At 47.4% G+C, this 27,222-nt stretch overlaps 1 protein-coding gene across 1 annotated transcript in view; it reads right to left on the bottom strand.

The window, feature by feature from the left end:
- Positions 1-603: 603 nt before the first annotated feature.
- RASGEF1C (RasGEF domain family member 1C) overlaps positions 604-27,222 on the bottom strand; it is a 93,620-nt gene continuing 67,001 nt past the window's right edge. The window contains exons 7-14 of the mRNA XM_045484584.1: positions 17,853-17,942; positions 16,197-16,299; positions 15,629-15,708; positions 15,450-15,545; positions 10,695-10,790; positions 8,738-8,861; positions 1,776-1,848; positions 604-1,303 (exon numbers count right to left, since the gene is read on the bottom strand). Of these exons, the coding sequence (XP_045340540.1) occupies positions 1,279-1,303; positions 1,776-1,848; positions 8,738-8,861; positions 10,695-10,790; positions 15,450-15,545; positions 15,629-15,708; positions 16,197-16,299; positions 17,853-17,942 (687 nt within the window). The 3' untranslated portion in view covers positions 604-1,278. The remainder of the gene's footprint in view (positions 1,304-1,775; positions 1,849-8,737; positions 8,862-10,694; positions 10,791-15,449; positions 15,546-15,628; positions 15,709-16,196; positions 16,300-17,852; positions 17,943-27,222) is intronic.

The following is a 27,222-nucleotide window of genomic DNA, read 5'->3' as shown; positions in this document are numbered from 1 at the left end:
TGGGCAGAATTCCCCAGAGAGGAGGCACTTGGAAATGTTGTGGCATTGTCTCTGCCTGTCCCTCTCAGATGGGACCCAAGTCCATGCCACCAGGACAGCCAGGTCTGGGACTGAGCAGGGCCTGAGACTGGCCAGGGTGGGTCAGTGAACCCCAACACACACCCCCCTCTGCCCAGCAGACCCTGACTGGGTGAAAGGTACACATCATACTCCCTGACTTCCTGGCTGGGTGACCTGGTCACATGCCAGGTGGGGGCTCAGCAGCTCCATGGCCCATCTGCTTCCTGGCACAGAAACGTGACTCAGTGTATGAGGGTCTGGGGCGGGGGGGGGGGGGTGGGGTGGGGGCGCGGGTAATGGGAGGAGTCTCATGGTAGGTTCATCAACCCCATCTCACCCCCACCCTCCAGCCCTCATAAAAGAAGTATCTGGTCACATGTAGGGCTGTTGGGTGTCCATTCACCAGGCCCTGTCAGTGCAACATGGGGTCTACAGAGTGGAAATGGCCACCGCATCCCCAGGCCCGAGCTGGGAAACTGCCCTTCATCCTGCCAGAAGTTTATGCCAGACCCACGAGTGAAAAGCACAGTGTGGACGTGGATATGCAGGGTGTATGAACATGTTTATACCAACTCTAGAGTTTACAATGTACTGTACATGTTGTCATTTTTGTGACTCAAATCTGTCCCATGACCTGTGTCACAGCTGTCACCGGAAAGCTATCCCCTGATACCAGCAGGATCCAGAAAGGGAGTGAATTGGGCTGCAGAAACCAGCCCATCTTGGGGCCAGGGGAGGGGGACAGGGTAGGGTCCATCAGCAGAATGGCAGGGGCCAGCGGCGTGGTGCCTGCTGGAGATGTAGAGGCTCCTAGGCCACCTGGTGACAGACTGGGGGTCAGCCCCTGTGGCACTCATCACCCAATGAGAGCGACACTGCAGTCACCCGGCCCTCTGGGGGTCGTGCCGTGTCCTTGCCGAGGTCACAGTAATGTGACCCCCACCATCCTGAAGGCAGGGCCCCTGAGGCACGTGCCACCCACATGTCAGGAGGCCCCTGGGCCTGCCGGGGCCGAAGTTCCACAAAAGGTGGAGGAAGGTCTCCTGTGCCGTGTGGTCGCTGGGGCGGGCGCCAGGCCGTGGGGTCACGGTTTGCAAAGCAGGGAAGCACCAACACCTCCACTTTCTGCTGGGCCGGCTGAGGCAGGGCTGCGGAAGGCTTCTGCTGACTTCCTCCCCTCCTCCTCCTCCACCTCCTCCTCCTCCTGCTCAGCGCTTCTCACGTCTTCCCCAAAATAGAAGATCTGCAGATTTAAACATGCCCAGGGTGGTGATTATACTTCCCTCCAGCCAGTCCCCTGCAAGGCAGGTGACTCCCACCCCAGAGGGGCTCTGTACAACCCTCTTGGCTTAGTCCTCAGAGCCCATTGCTGCAGGCTTGGTCCGACCTCCGCTGGGCCGTGTTAATAGGCTGAATGAGCAGGGGGTGGTGTCTTTCTCACATAAGAATATGGACTGGGGTTTCCTGGACCTGGACACACATCCTGATGGCCTGCAGGGCCAGCCTCCGGCCATGGCGGTGGGGGTGGGGGTGGGTTGCAATCCTAACCTCCCTCCCACCCAGTGCATGAGTCCCACCCCCACCCCTAAGAGCCTGGCCTGTCCTGCCCCCTCCCCACGGACCTGGGTATCCATGAAGCCCCTCGGCCCTGGCCTGGCCCCAAGCACCCACCTTCTCCCCTGTGCCAGTCTTCACTCCCGTCTTCACAGACTCACCTTAGAGATTTCCACCTCTCTTTTTCTGTTTGGTTCTCTGGGCTCTCACTTTCATAAGAAGCCAAATAAAGACCTGGTCAGAAAACGAGGTAAAATCACACAGTTATGGCCTATGATAATAGCCTGCCCTATACCCAGAGTCTGACCTGCTTTTTATTCTTAAATTAAACCTGTTGGGAGGTACACATGCGTTGTATGTGCTAATTAATACAGAGAGGTCGGTGTACCCTTTCCCTAGTTTCTCCCAGTGGTAACCATTTGCAAAACTATAGCACAGGACCACCACCAGCATGTTGACAGTTTGCAGAACACCCTCATCACCACCAGAATCCCTCACGCTGCCCTTTTAAGGCCCACCTGCTTCCCTTTCTTAATCCCTGGCCACCACTAATAGGTTCTCCATGTCCAGATTTTTGTCATTTCAAGAATGTGATATAGGGACACCTGGGTGGCTCAGTCAGTTAAGCGTCCAACTCTGGATTTCCACTCAGGTCACGATCTTGTGGTTTGTGAGATCAAGCCCCATGTGGGGTGCTATGCTGACAGCACAGAGCTTGCTTGGGATTCTCTCTCCCTCTCTCCCTCTCTCTGCCCTTCTCTCACTCTTGCTGTCTCTGTGTCTCTCAAAATAAATACATAATTTTAAAAGAAGAATGTGATATAAATCGAATCAGTATGTGACATATGGGATGGTCTCTTTTCACTCCGAGTGATTCTCCGCGTATCATCCAAGCTGTAGTATGAATCAATACTTAATTCCTTTTTCTTGCTGAAGACTATTCCGTGGCATGGATATACCACAGTGTGTTTAGCCACTCACCCACTGAAGGACATCTGCATTGCTTCCAGTGTTTCTCTAGAACTAGTTATGCTGCTGTAATCATTGGAGTGCGGGTTTTTTGTGTGAATATGAGTATTCGTTTCTCTGGGATAAATAAATGCCTGAGAGCACATTTACTGAGTCAGACAGTCGGTGCAAATTTAGTTTTATAAGAAACTCTTTGTCTAGTTCTACATCCTGAAGATTTCCTGTTGCTTTTATTCTTCCTAAAAGCTATACAATTTTACATTTTACATTCGAGTCTGTGATTCAATCTGAGTTAATTTTTCATAAAAGGTGTAAGGATGAGGTCAAAGTTCATTTTTTGGCTTATGGATGTTCAGATGCCCCTGTTCCATTTGTTGCAAGGGCTCACTTTCCTCCGCTGAATTGCTTTTACTCCATTCTCAAAAATCCCTGGGCACAGTGGGGTGTCTGGGTGGCTCAGTCAGTGGAGCGTCTGACTTCGGCTTGGGTCACGATCTTGTGGTTCGTGAGTTGCAGCCCTGCATCTGGCTTGCTGCTGTCAGCTCAGAGACCGCTTCGGATCTTCTGTCCCTCTTGCTCTCTACCCCTCCCCATGCACACGCTCTCTCTCTTAAAATTGAATAAACATTTAAAAAAAGTCACTGGGCATTTGTGTGGGTCTATTCTTGGGTTCTCTATTCTGTCCCATTGATCCACGTATCTGTCTTACCAATACCACACTGCCTTGATTACTGTAGCTGTATAATATCAGCTTTAATATTGGGTAGAGTAATCCCTCCCATTTTATTCTTCTTTTTCAAAATTGTTTCAGCTATATTAGTTTCTATGGCTTCCCATATACATTTCATTAAAAAATTTTTTTTAAAATATTTATTTTTGAGAGAGAGACAAAGTGTGAGTGGGGGAGGAGCAAAGAGAGAGGTAAACAGAATCCAAAGCAGGCTCCAGGCTCTGAGTTGTCAGCACAGAGCCCAACATGGGGCTCGAACTCATGAACCATGAGATCATGACCTGAGCTGAAGTTGGATGCTCAACTGACTGAGCCACCCAGGCTCACCCCCATATACAATTATCTTAGAATAATTGTATCTTTGTCTGCAAAAAAAAAAAAAATAATGTCTTTTGATGGGAAAATCCTGGATTTTGATAGGAAATGCATTAAATCCGTACTTAAATTTGGGGAGAATTGGTATCATTGCTATGCTGAGTCTCCCAATTCATGCATGTCATGTCCCTCCATTTATTTAGACCTTCTCTGATTTCTTTCATTAGCATCGTGTAGATTTTGGCATGCAAATCTTGGATATGTTTTGTTAGATTTATACCTAAGTATTTAATGTTTTTGAGCGATTATATTGAGTGATGGTATTGTATTTTTAATTTCAGTGTCCACATATTCATTGTTAGCACACAGAAATATGATAGATTTTTGTGTCTTTATCTTGTATTCTGCAACTTGTGCTGAACCCACTTAGTTCTAGGAGTTTTGGAGATTCTTTGGGATTTTTTACATTTTTTAATAAATAAGGACAGTGTTAATTCATCCTTTCTGATCTGTCTTTATTTTCTTTTCTTGCGTTATTGCATGAACTAGATCTCCATTATTATCCTGAACAAAAGTGGTGAGAGTATATATCCTTGCCTTATTACTGATCTTAGTGAGAAAGCAGTGTTTCACCATTAAAAATGATGTTAGTGGAAAGGTTTTTGTAGGTGCAGTTTATCAGATTGATAAATTCCCCTCGATTCTTATTTTTCTGAGAGTTTTTCCCATGCATGGGTGTAGAAATCTGTCAAATGAATTTTCTGTATCAGTTGATATAATCAAGTCATTTTTCTCTGTTAGTCTGTTAATATGGTAGATGACACTGATTGATTTTCAAATATTGAATAGTATTGTATCTCTGGAGTAAACTCACTTGGTCATGATATCTAACTATTTTTCAATATTGCCAAATTCTATTTGCTAATATTTTGTTAAGGAATTTTTGCATCTATATTCACAAGGGATCTTAGTCTTTACTTTCTTTATTTTACTACCTTTATCTGGTTTTGGTGTCAGGGTAATACTGGCTTCATAAAATGAACTGGGAAGTTCCGTCCTCTTCTATTTTTTTTTATGTTTATTTATTTTTGGGAGAGAGAGAGAGAGAGAGAGAGAGAGAGAGAGACAGAGTGTGAGCAGGCAAGGGGTAGAGAGAGGGAGACACGGAATCCGAAGCAGGCTCCAGGCTCCAAAGTGTCAGCACAGAGCCCAACACAGGGCTCGAACCCATGCACTATGAGATCATGACCTGAACTGAAGTTGGATGCTTAACTGACTGAGCCACCCAGATGCCCTGTCCTCTTCTATTTTTTGAAAACGATTGTGTAGAATCCATATTAAGTCTTCCTTAAATGTTTAATAGAATTCTCTAGTGTAACTGTCTGAGCCTAGAGATTTCATTTTTGGGATGTTTTTAAATTACAAATGCAATTTCCTTAATGGCTATAGGGCTATTCAAATGATCTATTTTGTGTTGAGTTTGTGGCAGTTTATGCTATTTAAGGAATTGGTCCATTTCATCTAACTGGCCAAACTAATGGGTCTAGAGTTGTTCACAGTATTTTCTTATTAGCCTTTCAATGATGACAGAGGCTATAGTGACATCTTCCATTTCATTCTAGATATTAGCATTTTCTGTCTTCTCTTTTTCTTTAAGAGGTTCTTTGCTGGAGGATGGCAATGTTACAGTTCTTTTCAAAGGACCAACTTCCTGTGGGTTACTTGAACAGTTTTTAGAATTCCATTTTGATTTATGTACAGTAAATTCCTGAAGGATATTTTCACTGGATATAGAATTCTGGGTTGGCAGCTATTTTCTTTCAGCACGTGAAAAATATGCCACTGCCTCTGGCCACCATGATTTCTGATGAGTACTCTAGTCATCCAAATTGTTTTGCCCTCATAGGTAAAGTGTCATTTCTTTCTCAGTGTTTTCAAAATTTGTGTCTTTTTATTTGGTGCTCAGAAATGTGACTATGATGTATCTTGGTATGGGTTTCTTTGGGTTGATCCTTTTTGGGATTCACTTGGCTTCTTGAATCTGTAGGTTTCTATCTTTTCCAAATCTGGGAACTTTCCAGCCATTACTTCTTGGATTATTTTTTCAACCCTGTCAATTTTGTCCCCTTCCTTCTCAGACTCTGATGACAAGAGTGTTAGATCTTTTGTTATAGTCCCACAGGTCCCTGACACTCTGTTGTTCAGATTGTTTAATTTCTATTGTTCCATCTTCCAGCTCATCGATTCTTTGCTTTGTCTTCTCCATTCTGCTGTTGAGACCATCTACTCAGTTTTTTATTTTAGTTATTGTATTTTTCAATTCTATAATTTCTACTTGGCTCCCTTTTATATCTTCTGTTTCTTTGCTGATACTTTCTATACTGTCACCTGTTTCAGAGAGCCTCAAGGCTGGCTGTATTGCTAGGCAGGTCTTGCCAGAGGAAGCCTGGAGCTGAGTGCTGGGCAGGATTCTGTCAGAGGCTGTGACTAACCCAGTTGGGGCTCAATACAGCTTAGGTCCCTTCTCTTGCTTTCTCCAGTTATTATTATTATTATTATTATTATTGTTTTTTTTTTGGTGGGGGGAAGGAGAGGATGAAACAAGGGTTAATGGAAGGAGCTCCTTTCTTTTTTGATTTGTTTTTTAAAGTTTATGTATTTATTTTCAGAGAGAGAGAGATAAATAGAGAGACAGAGTGAGAGTGAGCAAGAGAGAGAGAGACAGAGTGCAAGTGGGGGAAGGCAAGAGAGAGGGAAAGAGAGAGACAGAGAGACAGAGTGCAAGTGGGGGAAGGCAAGAGAGAGGGAAAGAGAGAGAGAGAGAGAGGGAGAATCCTAAGCAGGCTCCATGCTGTCAGTGCAGAGCCCAACACGGGGCTCAATCCCATGAACCATGAGATCATTACCTGAGCTGAAATCCAGAGTTGGATGCTTAACTGACTGAATCACCCAGGTGCCTTGGAAGGTGCTCCTTTCTAAGGGCACTTCAGAAGGGCTAAGTTTTTTTGCTGTATGTTCATGGCTGAATCACTGCCTCACACACAGCAGGTTCTCTAGAGATACCATTGGCTGAAGGAGTGAATGAAATGCCCTTCTCTTGGGACACTTGGGTGGCTTAGTCGGTTAAGCGTCCAACTCTTGATTTCAGCTCAGGTCGTGATCTCACAGTTATGAGATGGAGCCCCACAATGGGCTTTACGCTGGGCATGGAGCCTACTTAATATTCTCTCTCCCTCTGCCCCTCCCATGTTCATGCTCTCTCTCAAAAAAAAAAAAAAAAAAAAAAAAGAGAAAGAGAGAAGAGAAATGCCCTTCTCTCACTCCTCTCCCTGCCCCCAGGCTCTCCCACCTCTTTCTTAATATGCTTTTGACACATTACTGCACAAGTTCTATTGGTTAATGACAACAGTTATCACAGTAACTAGTAAGTTAAATAATGGCCCCCAGATATATCCAGATCCTACTCCCCGGGACATGTGAATATGTTAGCTTCCTCACCAAAAGGGACTCAGCAGATGAGATTAAGTTAAGGATATGGAGATGGGGGATTATCCTGGATTATCCAGCAGGGCCCTAAATGACACTGCAAGTGTCCTTCTAAGAGCGAGACAGGGGAGACTTGACCACAAGAGAGAAGATGATGTGATGGTGGAAGCAGAGGTTCAAATGATGTGCTTTGAAGATGGAGGAAGGCGGTCATGTGCCAAGGAATATGGGTGGCCACTAGAAGTCATAACAGGCCAGGGAACAATCTTCCCCTCAGAGCCTCCAGAAATAACCCGCTCTGTTGACACCATGATTTCAGCCCAGTGGAACTGACTTTGGACTCTAAGAGAATAAATCAGTGTTGCTTTGAGCCACTAAGCTAGATGCAGCAGGTGAGGCTTAGAGAGGGTGAGGCACCTGCCTAGAGTCACACAGCTTGCTGGGGTGGGAACAGCCCAGGCTGGCTTATCCATCAAGCTGCTGAACTTCTTGTTGCAGGTAGGGATTGCTGTTTCAGGTGAACACTCCCCACCCCCAAAAGTTAATGGTTCCAAAACATAACATATAAAATGGCAAACTTGAAAGTATTAACAATTAAAAGCAAAATCATTAAAAACTCCTTTCTCCTAAGTTTTTGTTTTTGGCAGAACATGTTCTCCCAGGCACGGGTGTGGGTCCCTTTATAAAATGCTTGCTGTGGGGATGCCTGGGTGGCTCAGTTGGTTAAGCATCTGACTTCAGCTCAGGTCATGATCTTGTGGTTTGTGGGTTTAAGCCCCGCATTGGGCTCTGTACTGACAGCTCAGAGCCTGGAACCTACTTCGGATTCTCTACCTCTCTCTCTCTCTGCCCCTCCCCTGCTCACGCTCTGTCTGTCTATCTCTCGAAAATAAATAAACATTAAAATTTTTTTAAAATGCTTGTTGTGCTCAGTGGGGACCTCCTGGGGTAGGTTGAGGGTCTTGGATCCAGCAAGCAGCTGACCATGGGGCCACATTGCCTCCCCTGAGATGATCAACTCAGGACCAAATGGCCACTTGCTTCCAGCACTTTCTCTTCCTGGAGTATGCTTGCTTAGAAAATTCACAAGCAAATTTGTCACATTTGATAAATGATCAGATGGGAATGCTGATTTACTGGAGGGCACAGACATTAATGGCACTGTGGAGAAAAGATGCCTCATCACACACACACACACACACACACACACACACACACAGGCATGCACGCACTCACACAAACATGCACACACCCCCAGCTGTGGAAAGACCCATGGGGAGCCCAGGGCTCCGCCTTCCCTATGTGAGCATGGGGAGGGTAGTTCTCACCATCTTGCTTATTTTACCAATGAGGAAAGTGGGTGGGACCGATGGTTTCAATATATGATGCCCAGCAGCAGCCATACTGTGTCCAAGGGGAAGCCTGGCCCTGGGGACCCTGGAGGTCCCCAGCCTGCAGCTCCTCAGGCCCTGACTGGTGCTCAGGCTTCTCTGCTCCCTTTCACATCCAGCAAACATGGGCTTGATGCGTCCTGCTCGCAGCAGGGGCCCCATGGAGATGTGACTAGGAGACCACCCCAGAGTCCCAGAACTGGGGGTGACAGAGGCCATAGGGTTACCTTACCATCCTCGCTGAAGATGGGGGCGGTGTGCAGGTAGTGGGTGATGCTGGGGTCTTGCTCAAAGGGACATTCCACTTGTTTCCACGTGATGAACTCTCCAACCTGCTTGGCCAGCTCCAGAAATTTCTGCCAGGGTCATTGAAACACAAATGGGAGCCCCTTACCCTGCCTCTACCCCTCAGTGCCTGGAGGTCACCTGTGAGAGCGGGCCAGTCTCACTCATCTGTCCCTGGGGGCCCACTCCTGGGCAGGGCAAGGCAGAGCACTGGGCAGTAAATGACAGACCCCCCATTAGGAAACCTGGGTGTTTGCCATATCTCTTCATTCCCTCTGTGGAATCTGGGGAGAGAGAGCATCTAGGGCCAGGTCATCGGCAGGCAGCACATCCAGCGAGAGGCGAGTATTACTCTAGTTTCATTCTTTTTCATGATTATCCCTGCGTTTGTTTATCTAGAGAATGATGCAAATAAATTTAAATAAATGTATTTAAGGAAGATTTAAGTGGATCCACTTAAAGCAGAATTTTATTTAAGTAAAATTTAAATACATTTATTTAAATTAAAAAAAACATCTGTGCTGACTTAAAGAAGGCTTTTAAATAAACTGCCAGCATAAAGTCATGACTGGGTGGGAACGACCCTCTATGGCATCTTTCATCAGTCCGGGTGGCTGGCTCCAGCCCCCACTGCCCCTGCCCCAAATCTGGGGCCTCAGAAGCACTTTACAGTCTTGCCTTTCCTCCCTTGGTCTCAGGTCTGAGGACCAGTTTAAGAAGAGTGCAATACAGGGCTTTCCACAGCTGGTATGTGTGGGGTCTTCTGGAAAGTGTGATCTTGGGCTCCCGGGCCCCTCTGTTAATTTAACCCAAGGCCAGCCTCCTCCATGTCACTTCCAGTCCGGACTGTCCTGGGGATGTGGCGCCCAGGCTCCCTGCTGGACTGGACTTTTCCCTGCTACACAGGTTCTCAGGGCTAACCAGGCTTGCAGGCAGCACAGGAAAGTCTGCCGGGGAGTCTGTGTGAGGCCTCAGAGCAGAGGCAGCTCCAGGCCAGAGGGCTCAGGCGTTGGGTGGGGGACCCACCAGCAGGGGATGCTGTCCCTACAGAGCCCACCCAAAGCCCTGTTTTACAGAGGGAGAGACTGGGGCTCAGATAGCGCAGGGGCCAGCCCAGGACTGACTGTCCCTTGGTGTTGGAGGCTGGGTGGGGCCAGCACGAGTGTGGGCCAGCCTTCCTAGGGAAAAGAGTCTCCTTCTTCCTGCAGATTCGGGGGTTTTCACTGCTGCATGGCTGGCTTTGTCTGTCTGACTCAGTGACCACTTGCTGTCACTGCCCAGGGCTCTCAGGGCTCCTGGGCCTCAGCTCCCACCATGCCTAGCCCACCAGCCACTCCAAGATATGTGTGCTGGGTGGTCCCATGTGTGTGTGTGTGTGTGTGGGGGGGTCAGCCTGCCTTTGCTTCTAAGGAGCTCAGGGACTGGAGAGCTGTGACCAAGGAATGCCCAGTCCACTGAATATGGGCTGGGACACCCTCTGTCTGGGAGGTCAAGGGGAGCTTCCTGGAGGAGGGGGACACTTGAGCTGATGGCAGTGAGTGTCTGCAGAGGGAGTAGAAATCTTTCCTTCTCTGCCCACACTGCTTGCTCACCTCCTCCTGTGCTCAGGGAGGCCTTCCCTGACACATGCCCTGTGCCCTGTGTGGGTCACAGCACCTCACCCATTGTCACTGTGGGTCCGTGGGGCTTTCTCACAGCCTTGTGCTCTTCGAGGGCTGAAAATGAGTCTGCCTCACCTGTGGCGGGCAGTGGGGGATCAGTGCCTGCATGAGCCTCAGTCTCCTGTGGAAGGGGTGGGGTGGGGAGACCCTGATAATCCCGCCGTGATGTCTTGTGAACCGTCCCCCATTCGTCCGGTGCCCCTGCCCTGGGGGCTTTGATTGTCGGGGGCCCCTGGACTCTACCTCAAAGTTGACATGTCCATTGGGGAGGCGGTTGGCACAGCCCTCGTTCAGGAAGTAGATGTCTTTGATGAGCAGGCTGAAGAAGGGAATGACGATCTGGAAGAGAGAGGGTGCAGGTCAGTCCTCAGTCGGCAGGAAGCACAAGCCTCTTTACCCTAGCACCACTCTTTCTTCCCAGGCCCCATCAGACTCCAGTGCTGACTGAGCGCCTACTGTATACACCCCCCCCTCCCCGCCTCCCCATGTTGGGGCTGAATGAAAGATGCATGGTCCTCATGCCCTTTGAACATTTCTTCCACTCTCCGCCGGGAGAGGCTGGTGGCGGTTCCCCTCGACCCTCCACCATCCAGGGATCTGCAGACCACCTGGTTCAAGTGTGCCAGGAGGACTTCAGGTGCATGCGGAGCCCACCATGAAATATGTATGGAAAGTGAGTCACCTGTTGTGAAATTCTGCAGCCTACTTTTTAAAATATATATTTCATGATTTGTCATTTTATGCTTTTCTTGATGCCTGAAGGAACAGACTTTGGAGCCCGGCCTGAGAAGGGCGGGGGTCTCTGCATATCACTGCCTGGATGTCTCATTTCTCCCTCCCTGCTCTGCACATGCCAACTCCTGGCCCCTAGGGAAGGGACACCCACTGCTGACAGCTCTGGCGACCCGAGGGGAGCTGGCTGGGTGCACGCTGCTGCAATGGGTTGGACTGTGTCCCCCAAAAGATATATTTGAGTCCTAAACCCTGGTGCCTGTGAATGGGACCTAATTTGGAGATAGTCTTTGCAGATGGAATCGAGTTAAGAGGAGGTCATACCGGATAGAATAAGCTCTCCTCCAGTGACTGACATCCTTGTGAAAAGAGGGAAATTTGGACACACACAGGAAGGAGAGCCATGTGAAGACAGAGGCAGAGATGGGAGTGATTTGGCCACTGGCCAAGGAACACCCAGGGCCATCAGAAGCTGGGAAAGGCAAAGAAGGATGCCCCCTTTGGAGGGAGCATGACCCAGACTACCTTGATTTTGGCATCTCGCCTCTAGAATGGGGAGACAATACATTTCTGTTGTTCTTTTCTTTTTATAATTTTTTAATGTTTATAAATTTATATATAACATTTATAAATGTTTATGTTTTTGAGAAAGAGAGACAGACCGTGAGTGGGGAAGGTACAGAGACAGACAGAGACAGAATCCGAAGCAGGCTCCAGGCTCTGAGCTGTCAGCACAGAGCCCAACGCAGGGCTGGAACTCATGAGCCATGAGATCCTGACCTGAACTGAAGTTGGACGCCCAACCAACTAAGCCACTCAGGTGCCCCTGTTCTTTTTTCATTTTTAAGTAGGCTTCACACCCAGTGAGGAGCCCAACACAAGGGCTTGAACTCATGACCCCAAAATCAAGACCTGAGCTGAGATCAAGTCAGATGCTCAACCGACTGCACCACCCAGGCGCCCCAACATTTCTGTTGTTCTAAGCCAGTTCCCAGGGAACTAACACGCCTGCTGTGCCCTCAGGCTCCAGAGCTGGGCATGTGCTGCCAGTCCGGCCAGGAGCGGCCTTCAGCCCATCACCCTTGGGACCAGGCGTCAGGACCTGACATTTCTGGCTAACCCCTTATCTAAGTTGATAAAGGCTTTGAGATCAGGGCCTGGGTATGACCACTCTGCACAGTACAGATGCATGGATGGCTCAGTGGGTCAAGGAAGATGGGAAATTGAGGCCCACACAGTGGCAGGGCCTGGCCCAAGGTCACCCAGTGAGTGAATGCTGAGGCTGGGACCAGAGCCAGATTTAGCAGGGAGATGAATTGCTTGGTTTGTCCAGGGCTGAGGGGTTACATGAGATACAGTTTCAGTGCTAAAAGTGGAGCCATCCCAGGGAAACTGGGACAAACTGGTCACCTTAGATTTATGTCAACTCCTCAGACATTTGCTCAGGTCTTCACTGTGCTAGGTGCTGGGGCTTGGAGAAGAGTGAGGGTATGTCAGACACATTCAGTGTAGTGGAGCCTTTTCCCTGAAGTCTTTGCTACCTATAGGCTGGGTTTAATTCCCGTTTGGGCCCCTAAAGAGCCCTCCACTCATGCCGTTGTCACAGGGGCATTGGTGGCCGGCCTGAGTGCTCCGTTGTGCCAAGCTATACATGCATGGGGATCGAGTTTCATCTCAGCAAGTTCCAAGATGCAGGGTTCTATTACCCTAACTTACAGACAAGGAAGTCGAGACCCAGAGAGGTTAAGCAACTCACACAAGCTCACACAGCAGTAAGTAGCAGAGGAAGGACCAGCCCCTGTCCTGCCTGCTTTCTCACTGTGCCAGGAGGGAGAGCAGTCTCTGTGCATCTCCCTACGCCCACCACAGTGCTGAGCTCCAGGCCCAGGGTTGGGGCATGATGGCTGCACTGGGTTGTAATGTGCCTGAAATGTTCCAGGACAGGGAGGGGATTAAGGGCAGTGGTCCTCAGGGACTCAGTGCAGGCTTCCTAGAGAGTGGACATTGGAACTGGTCCTCAAAGAGGCAGCATTTTCTGAGAACTTCTCACCATTTCTGCCTGCCCACATGGGCTCAGGCTACCATCCTATCAGGCTTTAGCATCCTGGCCGGTCTTCCTGCCCCCATGGGTTGACCGTAACCCACTGATGTTGTTTTCTGGAGCTAAGCGGTGGCATCAGGGGGTCAGCCAAAGAATCCTGTGTGGAGTGGGCCCCATCACAGAGATGGGGAGAAAGAGGGGCAGATAGGAACTAGCTATAGATAAGAAGAAAGCATAGAATGTCATGACCACTGAGACCTCCTGGCCTCAAAATTTCAGCTGTAGCAGTGAGGAACTGTGAGAGCATCAGCAAATATTCTTCCTTCCTTCCTTCCTTCCTTCATTCCTTCCTTCCTTCCTTCTTTCTATCTGTCCTTCCATCCATCCATCCAACCATTCATCCATCCATGTTCCAGTCTCCTATCCATTTATGAAGCACCTTCTGTGGGCCCAGCCGATGATCCATATCTCTTTGGATGTTAGAGGAGTATGCAGCAAAATGAAAGGCACAGCTCTGTAAATCACCCACCTCGAGCCCCCGTACCCCAGAGCTGGAAGGGGGCTCAGAGTGCAGGAACGGGACATCACAGTCCACCCCACAGCCACCTGGTGAGCACGGATGGAAGAAAAATAGTGCAGAGTGCCAGTGCCATAATTGACATCTTGGACCAAAGGTGGCAGCCAACTCTATCTGCCTCCACTCCACAGTCCCACTCCTGGGCCACAGGCGAGGACCTCTGTGACTGCCACACAGCACCTGCGCTCTGGGAATAGGACGAGGCCTGGTGGTGCGCTGGAGAGGCTGACTCCTGGTTTTGCCATCTACTTGCTGTGAGACTGGACAAGTGAGGTCTCCTCTCTGAGACTCAGTCTTCTAATCTGGGAAATGGCACTGCTAGAACCCACCTGGTAAGTAGTCATCAGAATTGAATGGAAGGGAGAGACAGAGTCAAGTAGTCCTCACGTGGTAGGTGTTCAGTGAAACAAGGTCTCTGTCCCTGCCACTCTGGTTTTGCAGCTTCCTGGCTCCTGGGGGACAGGCTCACTTGCCCGGGATTTTGAGGTTCTGTCTCACTGAATGCTGCTTCCTGGCATCAGCCCTCCTCAGACCCAGAGCTGCTGAAGGGCTCACAGCCTGAATAGGAAAGGCCAGCTGGATAGGACATAGCCATCAGTGGGGCCAGGGTCTGTGAACACCCACCCCCACCCCTGGGTGGGAGGTGGAAGGCTGGGAGGGCCGGCTGGGTGGCACAAATGTGCAGGTCTTGGCCTGCTCCCCAGACTTAAAACCCTGGTAGCCATCTCATCTAATTCCACAGGGACTTTGAATTTCAAGAACAGCAACTTGTTCTCAAACTGGAAACAGACCTCTACAAACACGGCAGAGACCTAATTCTGCCAATATTCCTGCCAGGAGATCAGGCAGAAAAGGTCTTAGTGTTTCTTCCCCATGGATATGATAACTCTAATCATCGGGCTGGTGACAGGTTTTAAGCCAGAGGTTCCCCGCAATCCCAGGGCCCAGTTTCTTGTATTGGAGGCCACCAGGAGAATTTGGGAGACAAATACAATTGATCAGGGTCAGCGAGGCCCCCAAATGCAAATGTATAAGAACAGAGCCTGTGAAAAGGCAGTTCTAGTGAGCGAGAAGCTTGGTTCAGTCATTGCCAAAACCGTGAATGTGATCTGAAGCTATATCAATGAAGGTATTGCGTTTAGAGTAAGGAGGTGTAAGACCCTATGTACTTGTAAACAATTTGATCTGAAACAGAAGGGACTCTGACAAGTCACACTGTTCAGGGACCAAAGAGATCCAAGTGGGGAGTGGACTGGAGACCGAGTATGGCGGGGCAGACCTGGGTTGTTGACTTAGGAGGGAGGGGAAGGGGACCCGGGGGCGCCGAAGGACTGGTGGGTAGAAGAGGGAGCAGCCTCATTCTGCATGGTCCTCCAGAGAGGACAACCCCAGCCCCATAAGGGAACACTTCCTACCAGCTAGAGCTAGGTGAGCATGGGCTGATCTGTTCTGTAAGGTGGTGAGTTCCCCAAATTGGAGGCAAAGAAGGAACATGGCTGCCTATACAGATGCTGTAGAAGGGCAGGGGTTTGGACCCAGTGATGTTGGAGTCGGCATAAAGGCTCTCTGATACAGCCCATCTAGGCCAAGGTAGGGAGTAGGAAGGAGTAGGGAGGAGCTCTAAAGGCCAGGCAAGCCTCTGACCTACCTTCTCCCGGCTGCTGTGGGCAGTCAGGGAGCGGTGGGCTGCCCCCCGCAGGGCTGTCCTGTAGTTGCAGAAATTCCCTGTCGGGTCCATCTGGTGCTGGAAGGAGACAGGGAAGCATGTGGGGGAGCTGCATCCCAGGGTCGGCCAGTTCCAGCCGGCAGCCCGGCAGCCTTGCTTACCTCAAGGATGAAAAACTTGGCTGTCTTCACTTTGGCCCAGGTCTTCTTCAGCCTGGAGACAGGGCTCATGTTCATGCCGGCTGGAAGAGGGAGGGTCGAGCTAGGGGAGCGTCTCTGGGCTGCACAGTCTGCTTAATTCCCTAGGGCAGGAGGCCTGGGGGGTGGCCCCAGTTGGCTGCCTGAACCAAGGTTGAGGCCTCTGCAGACGGCCCGATGGTGGTGTATGGGTGCTGGGGACACTGTGTCTGGGCAAACCGGCCCATGTGTGCAGGCCCCTGTCCCAGTCCCCGCCAAACTGGCCCCACACCATGACCAGGGTCTGCTTTGGGCCCCTGCTGTCCCTGGTTCTGGGGACACACTGTCCAGCCCTCACCAAACACCCTAGCAAGGAAGGCCTCAAAGGGGGGGTCAAGTCTCCAGGACCTCTGGGGCAGGGGAGTATGGGCTCAGCAGCACCAACCTTGCTCAGAAGAGGGCCCTGGTTTCCCCCACCGCACCCCACTCCTGGCCTGTCTGCATGTGCCTCTGGGGGCGCTCCCACAGGGCCCGGGCCGGCTGGCCTACTCACAGATAATGGCCATCAGAGAGTTGAAGTTGCCAATGTTGAAGCACTCACGGGCCACGTCAATGAAGAACTCCACCACCTGGGCCCTCTGCTTCTTCTTGGCCGGCTGGGGACAAGGCATCTGAGCCTTAGTGGTGACACGGCCCCACCCCGTCACTAGGCCAGTCCCTCATCAACATTCTCTCAACCCAGTTCACGGTGGAGATGCTTGATGCTGGGTAGTCTGCAGCCAGAGAGCTCAGGGTCTCTGCACGTCCTCGGCAGAGCCCACCACCATGAAGGGCTGCAGGGGAGGGGGTCTGACGGGACTCCACAGGGCATCCAGAGTGCTGAGGGGCTCTCCCTCCAAGGCACTGCTCCTCCCTCCAGGCCCAGCTCCAGCATCCTCCATGGCTCCCTCACCCGTCCCCCGTGCATCGAGCTTGCTCTCCCCACACTGGGGCTACACGGACCCCGGCTCTGTCCCCGGAGTGGCCCCTCCACTGCTTCCTGTTGAATGACTGCATGACTTCACCTCCAGCTTGTGGCCAAGTGCTTGGGACCCTGACTTCTCTGATGGCTCCAAACAATGTCATCCCCTGGGCTGTCCTAGACTGAGGCACTGCCTGACTCCTGGGAGGGCTCAGTCCAGCTTTGCCGCCACCTGAGCTGCCAGGCCAGTGATGCAAATGCAGGAAGCAGATGAGGCCTGTGGAACCCTACCCTGTGTTCTTTCCATATGGATTTTGCCGGCTTGCTCTTACGTGCAGCAGTGGTCTTTACTGCCACAAGGAAGCATGAGACATGCTGCCCAAACCCCATTCAGAAAGCCTCCTACCTGAGGTCCTTCCTGTCCCTGTCGGGGTGTCTGTACAGTGGTGGAGATGGCTGAGCCTGGCGGGGATGGAGGCCAGGCATTTCAGCTCGCTGTGGGTGCCCAACAGGAAGCACTCCCAAGGCTGAGGCATCGCAGACCAGCTTCTCCTTCTGAGCAGGCCTGCCTGTGCCCCTTTCTCTGCCCCTTACCCCATTTCCATCTCAGCATTTGCTTCCAGAGAGCCCCACCTGGCACCTGTGTTGCCTTCAGTCTTTCCTTCCCTGACACAAGTGGCCCCAGGGCCTCACCTGATGGTGACAGGGGGCTTGGAGGAGGTTCCTCCGCTCTAAGGAAGAGAAGAGGGTGGGCAGGGTCTGGCCCTGAGGGACCGTGACTTGGTGACAAGGGCACCTGGCTCAGTATTGAGGTCTTCTTGCCTTCTGGGAGAAGCTGGAGACCTGGGCTTTGCATGTACAATCTCCCAGTTCTTAAAAGGTTGGGGCATTTCTACTCTAAATCCTGAGAGAGCCAAACACAGTGTGGCAGCAGGGCAGGCCACGCCACCCAAGGCAGATAGGAAGAGATGGGGGCGGGACCACTTGGCAGATCTGACTCCTTCAGCAAGCCATCTCTGACACTCTCTGTCAGAGTCCAGTGGATCCGTGCCAGGCTCCATCCAGAGAGAAATGTCACAGTAGGCAAGCTGGGTGGTGACACCTGGTGTCCCAGAGAGGTGCCCAGCTTGGTCCTGGGCTTGGACACGGACAAGCTCAAGAGGCCCTTCTGGTTCCCTCCCAGGTGGGCTCCCTCAACCCCCACCGCCTTTGGCTAAGCCAGGTCATACCCCCCAGCTTTCTACGCACCATGCAGATCTCAGTCGCCACGAGGTAGCACAATCTGTTGAACCATTTCACATAAGCTTCCAGATTGTTGGTCTTGTCACTGAAACAAGGCTGGGAAAGACACAAGGATCATACTCAGTCTTTCTGTCAATAACTTTTGGAACATGGAGTCAGTTCATTGATCATTATTGTAGATAATCTGGAAACCGTTGAAACCTCAAAATCATCCACAAATACCAATGGTTTGAAGTGTATCCTTCCAGTCTTTTTTCTATATACTCGAAGATGTAAGTTAATATGATGCATATATATATATATATATATATATATATATATATACATATATACGTATATGCATAGCTCCCCCACATCTGATTGTCATTTTTCATGGATTCTGTCTTTGTGAATCTGTCTGCTTCCTAAAAACGTATTTGTAGCCCCAAATCGCTACTCATGTCACTGTCACTTGCTGTCATTCATGGATATGTTCAGAGTGGCAAAAAATTTGAGTCACGTGAGGTGCCTAGGTGGCTCAGTCAGTTAAGCATCCGACTTTGGCTCAGGTCACGATCTCACGGTTCATGGGTTCGAGCCCCACATCGGGCTTGGTGCTGACAGCTCAGAGCCTGGAGCCTGCTTCAGATTCTGTGTCTCCCTCTCTCTCTGCCCCTCCCCTGCTCATGCTCTCTGTCTCTCTGAAAAACAAACATTAAAAAAAATATTTGAGTCACTCAAAGTGCCTTTTTGTTCCCAGCAGAGGTTGAGCTGACACCCTGCCTTCTCGTTTCAGCTCCCCTACTGTGAAGAAACTGTCCTTTTTTTTTTTGTGGTCTGTTCAGTGTGATGGTGAGTTCCCTGCTTAATGTGGCTCCAAGCACAGTGCTGCAGTTCCTGAGCACATGAAGGTTGTGATGTGCCCTAACAAGAAAATATGTGTTAGGTAAGCTGCACTCAGACATGAATCATGAGTTCAATGTTATTGGAAGAACAATATATGTTAAATACGGTGTCTTTGAACAGAAACACGCACAATGCAAGGTTATGTATTGGCTGGTCGATGCAAATGTGGTGGGAGGCTTGCAAGGAACTTACCCCTGTATTTCCCTTGGGAGCAGTGGCATTTGCTAATTCTGTGTTCATGACAACTTCATGGATATAATCATGTTAAATTATGAGAGTCAACTGTATGTATCTATCTGCACATAACTGTATATATGCTTCCATATTTTTCCACATGAACCTTTTCATGTGTCATAAAATATCCCTTGGAAACATAATTTTTCAATTGATGTGGAATATTCAGCTGTATAAATGTACTGAAGTTTAAAAGATTTAACTTAAATATTCATGTTGAAATTGCCAGGGTGACTTTCAATAAGTAGAGGGGGAGATGGAATTGGGGATCTATTAATCCAAAAGAAGTAAAGAAAAGAGGAAAAAAGGGAAGAGGTGGGAAGACAAGTCAAAGGTGCACAGAAAGTGGTAAAACCTGATCCATATATATATCAGTAATTATAATTGCTGTTATTTTATTTTATATTATTTTTCAGAGTGTGCGTGTGTGTGTGTGTGCGCGAGCAGAGGAGAGGGGCAGAGGGAGAGAGAGAGAGAGAGCATTTTTTTCTTTTGGTTTATTTATTTTTGAGAGAGAGAGAGCATGAGCAGGGAAGGGGCAGAGAAAGAGACACAGAATCCAAAGCAGGCTCCAGGCTCTGAGCTATCAGCACAGAGTCCCACACCGGGCTCTCATGAGCCATGAGATCATGACCTGAGCTGAAATCAGATGCTTTAACCAACGGAGCCATACGGGTGCCCAGAATCATTTTTTTTTAAATGTTTGTTTATTTTGAGAGGGGGAGGGGCACAGAGAGAGAAGGAGAGAGAACTCCAAGCAGGCTCCATGCTGTCAGTGCAGAGCCCGATGTGGAGCTCAATCCCACCATGAACCATGAGATCATGACCTGAACTGAAATCAAGAGTTGGATCCTTAACAGACTGAGCCACCCAGATGCCCCGAGAGACAGAATTTTAAGCAGGCTCTGCACTCAGTGCAGACCCTGACTCGGGGCTTGATCCCATGACCAGAAGAAATCAAGAGTTGGATGCTCAACCAACTGAGCCAGTCAGTTGTCCCAATTGCTGTAATTTTAAAACCCCAGCTACTTGCTATTTTCAAGTGGGACACCCCAAATCCAAAGATATAGGTTAAAAAAATGGAAAAATATGTATGAAAAATATCACATAGCTGTACTAATATTAGGCAAAATAGATTTTAAGGCAGGAAAAAAAGACTCTAGGGCAAAAAGCATCAGAGAAGATTAAAGGGTAACCACATAATGGTAAAAGTTTGATCAATTGAGGGTATGTCACAAGTCCAAACTTGCTTGCGCCTAACAGCATAGCTTCAAAATATGAAGGCAAATGCAGTCAGAAAGTAAACCTCTTTATAGGGAGAAATCACATCTTCTTGCCACAGTGGAAGATTTTCACACATTGGCAGTAATCCATAGATTATGGAGACAAGACAGTATAAATATAAATTTGAGCAACACAATTTACATAGTTGAAGTAATGGACAGATATGGAAGCCTGTCTACCCTCCACCCTATGAGAATGTGCATTCTTTTCAAATAGTCGGAAATCTAAAAACACATCTTAAAATAATCTATGGGTCAAAGATGAAATCGTCGCAGAAATTAAAACAAGAACGAAAATGTTGAAAAACAAAATGTGGAGGATGCAAACAAAAAATATATTTAGAAAGAAATGTATAGTCTTTCATGCTTTTATTAGAACAGGGGCTCCTGGGTGGCTCAGTTGGTCGGGTGTCTGACTCTTGATTTTGGCTTGCGTTATGGTCTCGTGTTGTGAGATTGAGCCCTGCGTCAGGCTCCATGCTGAGCAGGAAGCCTGTTTAGGATTCTCTCTCCCTGCCCCTCCCCCACTCACGCTTGCACACGTGTGCTCTGTCTCTCAAAAAGAAAAAAAGAAGAAACGATAACAACAGGCTGAATATTCAACAAGAAAAAATAATTAGAAAAGGAAAAAGAAAGAATCCAAAGCTTTCTGGATTTTTGGATTTCTACTTTCTTTAAAGTAGATGGAGGGAAATAATAAAGATTAGAGAAAAAAATGAAATAGTAAAGAAAGATGCAACACATAGGATCAAGGAAGCTAAACGCTCTTTATTTGAAAAGACTAACAGGGGCGCCTGGGTGGCGCAGTCGGTTGGGCGTCCGACTTCAGCCAGGTCACGATCTCGCGGTCCGTGGGTTCAAGCCCCGCGTCGGGCTCTGGGCTGATGGCTCAGAGCCTGGAGCCTGTTTCCAATTCTGTGTCTCCCTCTCTCTCTGCCCCTCCCCCGTTCATGCTCTGTCTCTCTCTGTCCCAAAAATAAATAAAAAACGTTAAAAAAAATTAAAAAAAAAAAAAAATGAAAAGACTAACAAAATTGATGAACACTTAGCAAGAGGGATGACGGAACAAGGACGGATGTAAATGCAGAGAATATTAGAGGTGAGTATGACTTGTTTGTTTAAAACAAACAAGGAAAATCTTGAATCAGTACATGAAAGTCTTCCCTAAATGGAAATAGCAGGCCCACATGGTTTCACTGGCAAATTCTAGCCCAATGATCCAGGAGGAGGAAATTCAGTCTTTTATACAGAAGAGAGAACAGGGAAAGAGAAAATAAAGACTAGAAAAGAAGAGGGGCAGGCAGGAAAATAAGAAGACCGTCTCATGATTATAGCTGCAAAAATCCTAAACAAAACAAGAGCAAACAGAATCTTAGGATGTACAAAAAAGGTAACGATCACGACCCGATTTCATATATCCCAGAAATGCAAGGAGGGGGGGCTCCACATTGGGAAAAAAACGACTAATACAGTAAGTAGTTCCCCCCTTATCTGTGGTTTGTTTTCTGTGGTTTCAATTACCTGCCATTGAGCAAGGTCTGGAAGCAAGATGATCCTCCTTCTGACATAAGGTCAGCAGTAGCCTAACACCATGTCATTGTGCCTACATCATTCACTTCCCTTCATCTCCTCACGTAGGCATTTTATCATCTCACATCATCACAAGAAGGGTGAGTGCAGTGTAATAAGATATTTTGAGAGAGAGAGGCCACATTCACACAACTTTTGTTATAGTATGTTATTATAATTGATCTATTTGATTATTAGTTGTTATCTCTTACTGTGCCTGATTTATAAACTTCATTATAAGTATGTATGTATAGGAAAAAACATAGTATAGAGTTCAGTACCATCCGTGGTTTCAGGCATCTGGGGTTTTGGAGTATATACCCTGTGGATAAAGAGGGAGCCTACTGTATAAATAATCACTTAACAGTTTAAAAGAGAAGAGAACCTAGGGTCAATCGATCCAGAAAAAGTAGTTGAGAGGGGCACCTGGGTGGCTCAGTCGGTTAAGCGTCTGACTCTTTAATTTTGGCTCAGGTCATGATCTCACGGTTTTGTGAGTTCAAGCCCCATGTCAGGCTCTGCACTGGCTCTGCAGAGCCTACTTGGGATTCTCTCTTTCCTCTCTTCCCCTCCCCAGCTCATGTTCTCTGTGTCTCTCTCAAAATAAATAAATAAACTTAAAAAACATTAAAAAAAAAAAAAAAGAAAGAGTAGTCAATAAAATACAACAACCATTCATGATAAGAACTCTCTGCCAAGTAGGACCAGGATACTGCCTTAAGCTGATAAGGGACATCTAAAAAAATGATCTTATAGTAAACACCATACTCTATTGTGACCTGTTAAAAGCATTCTGTTTAAAATCAGGACAAAAGAAGGATGCTGGGTAGCAACACTTCTATTTAGCATTTTACCAGAGGTCCTAGTTAGCATAATAAGCAAGAAAGAGAAATTCTTATTAGTCAGAATTAGCAGGGCTATTCTGCAGTAACTAATAATCCCAACATTTCAGAGTTTTAAAAACTAGGATCCGTCTGTCATGTCCATTTCCTATCAGTGAGGATTCTTTGTATGGCTACCATAGAAATAAAAAGAATAAGGGTTGGAGCGGTGCCTGGGTGACTCAGTTGGTTAAGCGTCCAACTTCGGCTTGGGTCATGATCTCATGGTTCGTGAGTTCAAGCCCCATGTTGGGCTCTGTGCTGACATTGCAGAGCCTGCTTGGGATTCTCTTTCTCCCTCTCCCTCTGCCCCTCCCCTGCTCATGCTCTCTGTCTCTCAAAAATAAATGATAAAAAAATATGCATAAAGTACTCAGAGGAAAAAAGTCTAACAAAATCTGTTTAATATTTTTATGGAGAAAGTTATAAAGCATTAGAAAGGTATTACAGAGGGGTGCCTGAGGGGCTCAGTAGTTTAAGCATCCGTCTTTGGCTCAGGTCATGATCTCATGGCTCATAGGTTTGAGTCCCGCGTCAGGCTCTGTGCTGACAGCTCAGAGCCTGGAGCCTGCTTCAGATTCTGTGTCTCCCTTTCTCTGCCCTTTCCCCACTCATGCTCTGTCTCTCTCTCAAAAATAAATAAAAATTAAAAAAAAAAAAAGAAAGGTATTACAGAGTAGATCTAAGTAAATGGAGGGACCCACCATTTGTATGGATTGGAGGACTTATTATCATGAAGATGATAATTCTTCCCAAACTGGTCCACATGTCACATATCTTAACAAAATCACAGTAGGATTTTTCATTGAATTTGACAAAGGATGTAAAAAGTCAAACAGAAAAACAGAAGGCAAGGGCACCTGGGTGGCTCCGTCGGTTAAGCACCCGACTCTTGATTTCAGCTCAGGTCATGATCTCTTAGTTTGAGTTCAAGCCCCCATGTCGGGCTCTGCTGACAGTGCAGAGTCTGCTTGGGATTCTCTCCCTCTCTCTCTGCCCCTCTCCCACTTGCATGTATGCACACACACACTCTTTCAAAATAAATAAAACTTAAAAAAAGAAAAAAGAAAAACAAAGGGCCAAGAACAGCCAAGCCACCCCTAAAGAAGAACAGGAGAATTTACTTGACTAGAGAGCGAGACTGATCATACAACTATAAAAATGAAGACTATGTAGGGGCGCCTGGGTGGCTCAGTCGGTTAAGCGTCCGACTTCAGCCCAGGTCATGATCTCGCGGTCTGTGGGTTCGAGCCCTGCGTCGGGCTCTGTGCTGACAGCTCAGAGCCTGCAGCCTGTTTCAGATTCTGTGTCTCCCTCTTTCTCTGACCCTCCCCTGTTCATGCTCTCTCTCTGTCTCAAAAATAAATAAATGTTAAAAAAAATTAAAAAAAAAATGAAGACTGTGTATATTGACACAGAGATAGAAAAATTGACCAGGGAAACAGAAGAGACAGTCCAGGAACGGATCTACACGTGTGTGGAAACCTGACACACGATAGTGACAGAACTGTCTGGGCATATTGGTGGGCAAGGCAATCCATAAATTATGGTGTAGGAACAATTCCTATTTGTGCGGAAAACCATGAACATGGATCCCCACCTCAATCCATAGCCACAGAGTGAATTTCAAATCCAAGACTTAAATGTGAGGGGCAAAAGTTTTAAAACTTCTAGAGGAAAACATTGGAGATTATCTTCATGACCTGGGTAGGGAGTAGGGAGGGATTTCTTTACTACCTCCCCAAAACCTAACTGACAAAAAATAATCACCTACTACATATTTAAAAAAAACAAAAACAAAACAACTTATTAAAAAAAAAAAAAAAGCTCTTGATAATCCTGAAGAAAAAGCCAAATCACCAAAAGGAAACTGGCATTTCATAGAAAACAAGAATGTCCAAAACACATGAAAAGATGTTCCGCTTAATAGCTTGACATTTAAAAGTCTGACAATTTGAGGGGCGCCTGGGTGGCTCAGCCAGTTAAGCATCCGACTCTTGGTTTCGGCTCAGGTCATGATCTCACAACTTGTAGTTTCGAATCCCACATTGGGCTCTTCACTGACAGCAGGGAGCCTGCTTGGGGTTCTCTGTGTCCCTCTCTCTCTGCCCCTCCCCTGATTTCTCTTTCTGTCTCTGTCAAAAATAAATAAATAAGCATTAAAAAAAAAAAAAAAGGTGGGATAGTTTCACGTGTCAGTGAGGGTGTGAAGCAAGAATGCCTCCCTGCCGGTAGCGCGAACGGGCATCGCCTGGTAAGGCTGGCCATGGGCCCAGCCTGTGACACAGTGTTTTTTGTCCTAGGTATATTGTGGAGCCTAGGGCACAACTATTTTCATATTCATACAATGTCATTGTCTTTTCATTGTGTTGACATTTGCACTGACGTGTAAAAGAAAATCGTGTAAAATGGCTTCCCTCTTAGCCTGAAGCAAGGCAGAGTCACCAAGCCATAATCAGTGGTCATTGTGTTCCTCACTATCACACGTTCGAGGTCAAAGAAAAGAAGTGAGTGTGACTTCAGAATGTCCTTGAGGAGGCAAACATTTCAATTTTATTAAATCTTCATCCTGTGTACACATCTTTTGGGTATTTTTTTTAATTAAAAAATTTATTTTTATTTTTTAAATTATTTTTGAGAGAGAGAGAGAGAAAGAGACAAAACATGAGTGGGGGAGGGGTGGAAAGAGAGGGAGACACAGGATCCAAAGCAGGTTCCAGGCTCCAAGCTGTCAGCACAGAGCCCAACACGGGGTTCGAACGCACACACTGTGAGATCATGACCTGAGCCGAAGTTGGATGCTTAATGACTGAGCCACCCAGGTGCCCCTCTTTTTGGTGTTCTAAGTGACTAAACACAAAACACTTCTGATGCATACAGAATTCAGGTCTTGAGGAAAAGCACTGGTGTGATTGGCTTGTGAGAAGAACTGGCCACTTTTCTCAGGAGACACCATTTTTACTCAAAAGAAGGACTGACCAACTATGGTTTTTCAGACTTCAGTATTTGGCTAATATTTTCTTGAAAATCAACAAGATGAGTCTGTCACTTCAAGGAAGCAATTGATAGTATTTGTTGCCAATGATAAAATTCAAGTTTTTAAGAGAAGGTTTGGAACTTGTAAAACATGTATCTGTCTCTGTGACCTTGACAGTTTTCCAATACTCAAGGGCTGTTTTGGAGGGATGAGATCAGTAGTGATATCAATGGATATGATTTTATTTATTTATTTATTTATTTTTTTATTATATGAAATTTATTGTCAAATTGGTTTCCATACAACACCCAGTGCTCATCCCAAAAGGTGCCCTCCTCAATACCCATCACCCACCCTCTCCTCCCTCCCACCCCCCATCAACCCTCAGTTTGTTCTCAGTTTTTAACAGTCTCTTATGCTTTGGCTCTCTCCCACTCTAACCTCTTTTTTTTTTTTTTTCTTTTTTCCTCCCCCTCCCCCATGGGTTCCTGTTAAATTTCTCAGGATCCACATAAGAGTGAAACCATATGGTATCTGTCTTTCTCTGTATGGCTTATTTCACTTAGCATCACACTCTCCAGTTCCATCCACGTTGCTACAAAAGGCCATATTTCATTTTTTCTCATTGCCACGTAGTATTCCATTGTGTATATAAACCACAATTTCTTTATCCATTCATCAATTGATGGACATTTAGGCTCTTTCCATAATTTGGCTATTGTTGAGAGTGCTGCTATGAACATTGGGGTACAAGTGCCCCTATGCATCAGTACTCCTGTATCCCTTGGATAAATTCCTAGCAGTGCTATTGCTGGGTCATAGGGTAGGTCTATTTTTAATTTTCTGAGGAACCTCCACACTGCTTTCCAGAGCGGCTGCACTAATTTGCATTCCCACCAACAGTGCAAGAGGGTTCCCATTTCTCCACATCCTCTCCAGCATCTATAGTCTCCTGATTTGTTCATTTTGGCCACTCTGACTGGCGTGCGGTGATACCTGAGTGTGGTTTTGATTTGTATTTCCCTGATAAGGAGCGACGCTGAACATCTTTTCATGTGCCTGTTGGCCATCCGGATGTCTTCTTTAGAGAAGTGTCTATTCATGTTTTCTGCCCATTTCTTCACTGGGTTATTTGTTTTTCGGGTGTGGAGTTTGGTGAGCTCTTTATAGATTTTGGATACTAGCCCTTTGTCCGATATGTCATTTGCAAATATCTTTTCCCATTCCGTTGGTTGCCTTTTAGTTTTGTTGGTTGTTTCCTTTGCTGTGCAGAAGCTTTTTATCTTCATAAGGTCCCAGTAATTCACTTTTGCTTTTAATTCCCTTGCTTTTGGGGATGTGTGTCGGGTAAGAGATTGCTACGGCTGAGGTCAGCGAGGTCTTTTCCTGCTTTCTCCTCTAAGGTTTTGATGGTTTCCTGTCTCACATTCAGGTCCTTTATCCATTTTGAGTTTATTTTTGTGAATGGTGTGAGAAAGTGGTCTAGTTTCAACCTTCTGCATGTTGCTGTCCAGTTCTCCCAGCACCATTTGTTAAAGAGGCTGTCT

This window comes from Leopardus geoffroyi, chromosome A1 (genome assembly GCF_018350155.1).
Source record: "Leopardus geoffroyi isolate Oge1 chromosome A1, O.geoffroyi_Oge1_pat1.0, whole genome shotgun sequence".
In the NCBI taxonomy this organism is placed as follows: Eukaryota; Metazoa; Chordata; class Mammalia; order Carnivora; family Felidae; genus Leopardus; species Leopardus geoffroyi.
This window is presented reverse-complemented; position numbering and strand designations above follow the sequence as displayed.